This window comes from Rhamphochromis sp. 'chilingali', assembly GCF_963969265.1.
Source record: "Rhamphochromis sp. 'chilingali' genome assembly, chromosome: 20".
Lineage (NCBI taxonomy): Eukaryota > Metazoa > Chordata > Actinopteri > Cichliformes > Cichlidae > Rhamphochromis > Rhamphochromis sp. 'chilingali'.
This window is the reverse complement of record NC_137947.1, coordinates 1,075,944-1,085,548: the sequence shown is the minus strand read 5'-3', so window position 1 is coordinate 1,085,548 and position 9,605 is coordinate 1,075,944. Positions and strand designations below refer to the sequence as shown.

The 9,605-nt window shown below is 43.4% G+C and overlaps 1 protein-coding gene across 1 annotated transcript; it reads left to right on the top strand.

Moving 5' to 3' along the window:
* The first annotated feature begins 357 nt into the window (after window positions 1-357).
* On the top strand, window positions 358-8,874 carry degs1 (delta(4)-desaturase, sphingolipid 1). Its single transcript, XM_080868558.1, has 3 exons — window positions 358-594; window positions 6,274-7,016; window positions 7,544-8,874. Exons 1-3 carry the CDS (start codon window positions 513-515, stop codon window positions 7,688-7,690), a joined length of 972 nt encoding a protein of 323 aa, XP_080724684.1. The 5' UTR covers window positions 358-512; the 3' UTR covers window positions 7,691-8,874.
* The last annotated feature ends 731 nt before the right edge of the window (window positions 8,875-9,605 follow it).

Genomic DNA, 9,605 nt, shown 5'->3' with positions numbered 1-9,605 from the left:
CCTTAGTATTTCTGCTCAGAGAATGTCCTGTTTTACACTTGTTTTTTACTGTCACATTTTCATTTCACAACAGTTTAATTTAATGTCACTTTTAAAAAGGATATGAACACACAACTGGAGAATAAAAGAATCTCAGTTATTTAACTTGCTCAGGTATGCGGTGAACTATTTTCACTCCAAGTCAAGAGGTTTGACGATTTTTGAGGTGCTAACTCAAGAAAAACAAAAAACCCTCAAGATATATTCTGTAAATATATGTTTCGCTGAAATGTTAGTTTGTTGACATAGCAACAGCCTTAAAACAAGGTTGTCGTCACGTAACGGTGTTCGCTGTTACGTGACGACAGGCCACCGGGGGGCGGAGTCTGCAGCCTGCCGGCTTTTGCGCACGTCAGCGTCGGGCCATCAAAGACGAAAGGAAGGGAGGCAAAGAAGTTTCTTTTAAAGAAACGACCTTGTGCTATTACTTTTTGGAGAAGTGCTGTAAACCTCTCACTACAGTAGTCACAAAGATGGGAAACCGAGTCGCCCGTGAGGACTACGAATGGGTTTATACGGACCAGCCGCATGCTGACAGGAGAAAAGCGATTTTGGGTGAGCTAGCTTATCCGTTAGCAAATTGCGCATAAATCCATAGTTAACAAAGGTATAACCAAGTTTGGCTTTTGACGACTAACTTTCGTTAAACCGTCTAATTGCACACCCCGACACCATAAAGGCTTAGTTTTTTGAGTAGTTTTAAGCAACGGTAAGTTGCTAATTAGTTTCAAGCTAACGGTTCCTTATGCACCCGTATATGTTAGCTATCAGGCCAACTTTGCTCAATATTTAACCCACAGTGAGAACCACTATCGTTCAGTTACACAATTTGACATGGACACGCGCTCGCGCACACAAGGAAGTTCCAGCTATTTAGGCCATTCGACCCAACTAATATTATGTGAGGCTAGCAAATGGGGAGTTCTCGCAGTGGTTATGTGCCACTCCCTAAGTTTCTCTTGGGAAAACTGCAGTAACGGTTTGACACATAACCGGTGCTCTCGGGGCCTGTCAGGAGTGGTTTGTTGACTTTGGGGGCAGATTTTAAGCGTTAAACGCACATATTATATCACATTCTCGCCCCACACTTGGTATAGTTAAAGCATTGCAAACAAAAAAGGAAAAGTATTGCAATTTGACAATAGCCAGTATAAAAACTACAGTATGCTCCGTACGTATTGGGTTTTTTTTTTTTTAAAGTTTGTTCTGGTTTGTAGTTTAAGTGGTATAGCTAATTTCCAAGGACTCTTTTTTTGTTTTTTTGTTTCAGAGTTCAAACCCAAAGATAATGAATTATCGTGACATGAAACTGAAAGACGTACATAAACTTTTTTGCATTTTAGCTCGAAAACTAAATAATCAGAACCATGATGTCTCTCTCTCTACATATATGATTCACATTAGTAACTATAGGCAGCTGACTCACATTGAATGCTGCTTTTCTTCTTTCAAACACACAAAGCGTTCATTGTGTCAAAGTGCCTTTTTCTCTGAATCAGGTGGTCTGCTTTAGCCACTGGACCAAGAGGACAGTGATCAGTGTTTCTTTTGCATTTCTAGTGTCTTTTTCACTGAGGAGAGTCACACTTTCACACAGAGATTTCACAATACTTTAAGTTCACTGAGTTTTTTTTCCTTACAGCATTTTAAGTTGTTTTTATGACTGAGAACCTTCACAGACAAGTTGTTTTTATGTCACATATTGCAAGGTCTTTGCGATTATATACCTCCAAACTTTGTGAATTGTGCCCCTACTAAATATTGGCTACTTGGTCCAATGTAGTTTGTATGTCCATACATATTTGCTTGTAAAGAGCTTAACTGTATGTGGTCTCAGGTCCCTCCCTCTGAGAGCCATCTTGCTCTAGTAGTGGAGGCAGCATGGTGTGACACAGGATGTGTTGAGACACATCTCTCTGCTGTAAGGTCCCACGTTTTGTGCAAATATATGTAGCCTGGAGGCCCTGTGAGTTTGCTCTTTTAACCTGAGTGAATCTGAAATGAGTCAACAGCTTATACTTACGTGGCTTGAGCTGGCTTTCGTCTTGTTTTGACTGAGGTTGTTAAAGGTTTGAGTCATTCAAATTTTTAATCCATTTTATTTCTATTGCACCTTTCATTGCACGTCAGTGGAGTTCAGTCAGATTAAGTTGTGGACTTAATCCATTGCAGCACATTGAGTTTTAGTTTAAGTATTAGTTTCAGTGTTAGTTTTAGTCTTTTCAAGTATTTCTGTGTTGTAGGTCATATGCTGAACGTTGGCTTTCAGTCTTGTAGGCTCTAGTAAACTCAATAAACTTGTCCATCAAAGCGCCATCAGGCAAGGTGTAGTAACATACTTTAGCAGACTAAAGCTAAGGAGATCTCTTTGATTATGTTTATTTTCACAAAATAAATTCAGTTTGTCCCCCCCCCCCCCAAGGCATAGTTCTAATTATGTACAATAACCTTTCAAAGGGTATTTTTCCATAAGTCTTGGGGTTTATAACTAGTCTGTTTGTCTTTACATGTTAAACTGGATCTTTTGGATTTTTGAAATGCATCTGTCATGTAGGTACAAATGTATCATGATTATAAAACATGACTACCAGGGGAGAGAAAATTTTAGACTTACTGTATGCTAACGTCAAGGATGCATACAGCTCCTCCTCCCTCCCCCCACTTGGTAGGTCAGATCATAACCTGATTCACCTCACCCCCCGCTATGTGCCAATTGTGAGGAGGGAACCTGTGACCACCAGGACTGTTAGGAGGTGGTCAGAGGAGGCCTTAGCAGAACTACAGGGCTGTTTCAAGTTGACCAACTGGGAAACACTCTGTGAGCCTCACGCCGAGGACATCAATGGGCTTACTGAGTGTATCACAGGTAGGGCTGCCACGATTAGTCGACTAGTCACGATTATGTCGACTATTAAAATCGTCGACGACTAATTTAATAGTCGACGCATCGTTTGAAGCTTTGTAAGATCACAAAGGACGCAGGAATAAGTAGTAGGATTTAAGAGTGTAATAACGGACTGAAACAGAAGATGGCAGCACTGCATGTACAAGGATGCCAGCTGCCGTTAAACCCCGAAGAAGAAGAAGCTGTGTCCCAGAATTCATAGCGCAGCCCAGCGCAGTTGTCAACAATGGCGGCAGCTAGTTAGTTTTAACTTTACTCTTATTATTCTTTCTGGGTCACAAAATAAACGTTTAACATATTTTCAGGCGAGAATGTAGCTGTGTAAACCTCAAATATCTGCTCAGTTTATCAAGACACCACATATTTTCAAAAGCGCTCCGACGTTTTCAGAGACATCTGTTACCCACTAGCTCGTTAGCTTGGCGGGGGCAAGGCTAACTAGAGCCGTGAGAACACCGGACTCCCGGCAAATCGTTTTCAAACCCACCGCCGTCTTTCGCTAGTCAGGTTAAACATATATATAAGTCACTTAGATAACTTAAAAATGTTATTGTTTGGCTTTCTTTAGTATTTTATTTGTTCCTGAGTAAATCGGTTTGGCTGAGATTAAAGTTATAGTTTTTGCACAGCTAAAACTGTCAAGCAGACAGCTGATTATCAGAAGTGTGAGACGCTGGAGAATATACTCCGGTGTCCTGTTATATTTTAGAAAGCAAGGAGTTTATTAAACTTCACCGAAACAATCTGCAAACTTCATTAAAAATTAATAAACTACCATCTTGTCTTTATTTTTAGTTAGCACAAACACTTCAAGCTGTAAGCTAATGATAGTTATATAAGAGCAGATGCTGCTGGTGCAATAAGCTGTAGTTTTACGTCCAATGGATGATGATCTGATTAGTCGACTAATCGCAAAAATAATCGGTGACTAGTCGACTATCAAAATAATCGTTTGTGGCAGCCCTAATCACAGGCTACATAACTTTCTGCACCGACTCCATTGTTCCAGCTCAGACTGTTCATTGTTACCCAAATAACAAGCCGTGGGTGACTAAGAACATCAAAGCCCTCCTCAACAAGAAGAAGAGGGCTTTCAGAGGGGGCAACAAAGAGGAAGTGAGGAAGATCCAGGTGTTACTAAAGGACAAGATCAGAGAGGCTAAGGACAATTACAGGAGGAAGCTGGAGTGGAAACTCCAGCAGAACAGCATGAGAGAGGTGTGGAGGGGCATGAAGACCATCACTGGATTCAGGCCAACCAACAGCAGGGGAGCTGAGGGAGGTGAGAATAGAGCCAATGAGTTGAAACTGAGTCTGAGTCTGCAGAGGGTCCCGGTGATGTGGAAGACATCATGCCTCGTCCCTGTACCAAAGACGCCTCGTCCCAGTGGCCCCCAGGATTACAGGCCCGTGGCACTGACCTCTCACATCATGAAGACCCTGGAAAGGCTCATCCTGGACCAGCTGCGACCCATAGTAAGACCACATCTGGATCCCCTTCAGTTCGCTTATCAGCCTCGTCTCGGAACTGAGGACGCCATCATCTACCTGCTCAATCGTGTCTACACCCATCTGGACCAGCCGGCGAGCACTGTGAGGGTCATGTTTTTTGACTTTTCTAGTGCTTTCAACACCATCAGGCCGACCCTCCTGGGTGATAAGTTAGCAGCGATGCAGGTGGATGCTTCTCTGGTGTCCTGGATTGTTGATTACCTGACAGGAAGACCACAATATGTACGTCTCCCACAGTGTGTGTCTGACAAGGTGATCAGCAACACAGGGGCACCACAGGGGACTGTCCTCTCCCCCTTCCTCTTCACTCTCTACACCACAGACTTCAGCCACTGCACAGAGACCTCCATCTTCAGAAGTTTTCTCATGACTCTGCGGTGGTTGGATGCATCAGCAGGGATGATGAGACAGAGTACCGGGCTGTGGTCGACTCCTTTGTCACATGTGTGAGCAGAATCATCTGCAGCTCAACGTGGCAAAGACCAAGGAACTGATCGTGGACTTCAGGAAGACCAGGAAACACTTGACCCCTGTTTCAATCCAGGGGGTCAGTGTGGACATTGTGGAGGACTATAAATACCTTGGAGTACACATTGACAATAAACTGGACTGGGCTAAAAACACCACAGCACTTTACAGGAAGGGCCAGAGTCGTCTCTATTTTTTGAGGCGATTGAGGTCCTTCAACATCTGCCAGAAAATGCTCAGGATTTTCTATGAGTCTGTGGTGGCCAGTGCGATCCTGTATGCTGTTGCATGCTGGGGGAGCAGGCTGAGGGTCGCAGATGCCAACAGACTCAATAAACTGATCCGTAAGGCCAGCAATGTTGTGGGGATGGAGCTGGACACCCTCAAGGTGGTGTCGGAGAGGCGGATGCTGTCCAAGATAAAGACAATGTTGGATAACACCTCCCACCCACTCCACGACATGCTGGTCAGTCACAGGAGCTCGTTCAGTGAGAGACTGAGATTACCGAAAAGCACCACTGAACGACACAGGAAATCTTTCCTGCCTGTGGCCATCTCCCTGTACAACGCATCCACTTAACACACTGTTTGCTGCTACAACTACACATGTTTCTTTTCCAGCTATTTATTTATGAGTGACTTATGTATGCATGTATATATATGTATATATTGTACTATTCTTAGTTAGTGTATTGTCTGTCTTGTCTTAATGTTGGTTTATAATGGAGCACTGTAACAAAAAATAATTTCCCCCAGGGATCAATAAAGTATTCTGATTCTGATATTAGCTTTGTGGTGTTGGGGTCAAAGGTTTTATGAAAGGACAGGAAGATACAGAGAGAATCGACACCCAGGTCACTAATTAAGTGGTGGGGGTTGTTGCTGTTTTAACATTGCCTTGACCAAATTTGGTTTTGTAATCTATGCTTTTTTTTTTTTTTTTTTTATGGAAAAAATGTGATGCTTTAATGTAAATGAAACATGTTTAATCACATGAACCTGTGGAAAAGGCTTGAGCGAAACACTGTCTTCAGCAAGTCTCTTAAAGTGTCCTGAAGTGTTTATTATTCTTGAGTCAGCCATTAAAATAAGATCGAAATACTATTTATGGCAGCAGTTTTAAATGACCGATTAGCAAAGTGCACTAGTGTTTTTCAAATTTAACAAGGGTACATGTGTTCCAAATTCATAAATGGTCTTAATTCAAGGATATCATTGTCTACAACTTTGTACGAAGAGTGTAACGTTTAATTAGGAGCGCAGCTTTACCTCGGAGGTTGCGATTGTCTTCTTTTCAGCATTTGAATGTTGACTGAACTGACTTTGAGTCTCCTGTGTTTATCTTGCAGCCAAATATCCAAAAATCAAAACGCTGATGGGTCCTGACCCGAGGTTGAAGTGGATCGTGTGCATGATGGTGGTGATACAGTTTGTAGCTTTCTACCTGGTCAAGGACTTGGACTGGAAATGGGTTCTGTTTTGGACTTATGCATTTGGCAGTTGCATCAACCACTCAATGACCCTTGCTATTCACGAGATCTCCCACAATACAGCATTTGGAAATAACAAAGCCATGTGGAACCGCTACTTTGCCATCTTTGCCAACCTGCCGATCGGCCTGCCCTACTCTGCGTCTTTCAAACGCTATCACCTGGATCATCATCGCTACCTGGGTGGAGATGGGATTGATGTAGATATCCCCACTGATTTTGAAGGCTGGTTTTTCTGCACTCGCTTTCGCAAGTTTATCTGGATTATTCTGCAGCCACTTTTCTATGCTATACGGCCCCTTTGCATTAACCCTAAACCCATCACTCAGCTTGAGATGACCAATGTGGCTTTCCAGGTCACCTTCAATGTTCTGCTCTACTGGCTGTGGGGGGCTAAGCCTGTGGTCTACATGTTGGCTGGCTCCATGCTGGGAATGGGCTTGCATCCAATTTCTGGCCACTTCATAGCTGAGCACTACATGTTCCTGAAGGGTCACGAGACCTACTCTTATTACGGCTCTCTCAATCTGCTCACCTTCAATGTGGGTTACCACAATGAGCACCATGACTTCCCCAGCATCCCAGGACGCAGGCTGCCCATGGTGAGTAAAGTTCAGAGACAGTGCAGGTTGTTACCCACACATTCTGACCACTGGAGTTAGTTCCCTGCTAATGTCACATTGTTGTGTACACATGCAAAGTCAACAGATGGTTTAGGCAGTCGTTCTGAGAGAGAAACTGCAATGGTTAAAAACATTCTTCAGCCGAGAACTAGATTTGTCGCATAAAACCTGCCTAATAGAACAGTAAAGCTGTACTCCATGATTTGATTTGGTTCAATATTAAAATTATACAGAATATTGTGATTGAATGTACTCAGGAGAACAATAAAGGATCCCTGCCCCTCTGTAACCTGAGATATGAAAGAAACTGAAATCAGCATTGAAAATCCTAAAGGAACATGAAGTTATCTGTGAGCAGCAGGCTTTCACAGGAGTTTGATTTCACCACCACCAGTGTAATTTGTGCAGAAACAGTAAAATCATTATGTCTCAAGCATGAAAGAAAATTGTATAGTGAGTAAATGGAGAAAGTTGTGATGTGTCCATTCCTTGTGTTTTGTTTTCAGGTAAAGGAAATTGCTGCAGAGTATTACGCTGACCTGCCTCAGTACACATCTTGGGTGAAGGTCCTATATGACTTCATCATGGACGATACCATAAGCCCATATTCACGAATCAAGAGAAAGCTGAAGGGAGAGGTCAAACAGGAGTAACGCCACTGTGGGAACACTGCTGTGTGTCCGCTGTAAAGGCAGCCTTTCCACTTTGAAAAAATTAACAGCTTCTGCAGATGAGTGCATTCCACATGTGGGCTAAACTGACTAGAGGGATGAGGTGCTGAGTGTGCACAGAACGGGTCCAAAAACGGGTGGTGCTGGGCTTTAATTTGTTGGTGTTGTAGAGCGAGAACAAATATAGGACTGGCTGCACAGAGACCTGATATCTGAACAGCTATGAATCGGTTCAGATATCCGAAAAAGTAAAGCTTCATTCATACTTTTCCTGAGTGCTTCTCAAAGTCAGGTGGTGGGGGCCCTGGAGCCTGTGTGCGGATACTGGGGGTAGGGTAACTCCGGGGCGGGCTGCCAGTCCACCCAGGGCTAACACAATGCAGCACTTCTCTCTGACACACCCTTGCTGTTACAAAGAGGCTTCATTCAGACTGGACTTCCTTTTTAACGGAGTGATCTCTGCAACTTCCATGTCTGCGTCCTGTCCCGCTAGTCGAACTGTTAGAGTATGAGGTCTTTGTGCAGCCAGCCCCACAGATTCCTCTGCTGAAGTAAAGCATCACAGCTGGCTGTGCAAAGCAGCTGGATCCAACCAGATGTTTTCTTCCACTTTAGAGCTCAAACACAGTGTATTTAAATGTAACTTCCTTCCATATAAATTGAATTTCTTGTGAGTGATGCATCTATGCACATTTAAAGCCAACATAAAAGCGAAATTTAGATGTTCACACTTTGTGGCCTGTAATGGCTCCCGGCCCATCCTCAACAAGATCCAACCTGTGACTGAAAATGTCTGAGCTTGTGACATGCATATGTAACTGATCACCAGAGCTTTGTTTTCCATGATTGTGATCTTAACTCAGTTGATTGCTTCTTGAGCAAGACTTTAAAAGATGAAAGTGTTAAAACAATTAGCTTTACTTTATGTTTTAAGCCTGCACATTTACTTATGTTGAACTGAATGAGGTGGACAGTACTGAGGCGACTGTGGTGCTGTTATGATTTCACTGTGGGACATCTCTGGATGTAAAACGCAGAGGAGTGCACTCACTGTTTTGTGCTGTGTGCTTGGAGCAGGCCTGTCACTTCTGTACTGTGCTGTACGTTTCACACTGTTTGCTTCCTCCTTAAAGAGACCAGCGTCACATTAAACTCTGGAAAACAAACGTCTTGGTCCTTCGTGTCCTCTCTGTGTGTCAGGTGGCTGCTCATTTTAGCCAGTGATAAACTTGAAGAAAGAAATCCATTGTCTGATTTTACAGCTTATGGAAGCAAAGTAAGAGAATGCACCTTGAACACTTATTTATATGTATATAAATATAGAAATGGAAAAGAGTGAAAACTAAAAAATGATCCCCACGCCAGTTAGTAAAGCATTTGGTAGTTTTGGCACTTTAGACACCTCCAAGTTTCCATTTAGAAATATACTTTCATGTGGGGCGCCGGTTTGGCTCACTGGGATGGGGAGGCGGCCGGCCGGCATGGGTTTTTGTTCCGCCCAATCTCTACTGTCCTGTCACTCTTCACTGCATATATTGAGGGTGTCTGGAAAAGGGCCAAAAGTAAATCTTTAAAAAAGAAATGACTTTGATGTGGGAAGAGGACTTTGGAGCACTAAACTACAGGCCAGTTGTTTCTCTTTGGTTCAGGGCTGGCTTGATATCGCCTGTGAGACCGTTGCAGTGCCTGTCCCTCTCCTCCCACTGACAGCAGTCTCAATACAAATTCCTGAGCTGACACTTTCCCTTCAGTCAGCGCTGTTGCTTGAGCACCTCTTGCTGCACTTCCTTTGCAGCCTTCATCAGCATGCTTTGATAAAGCACTCAGACGAGCCAGCCTCCTCAGCAGCGACCTTCTGACATCGTCTTCCATGTGAATCTGGTGCTCTGTGTAATTC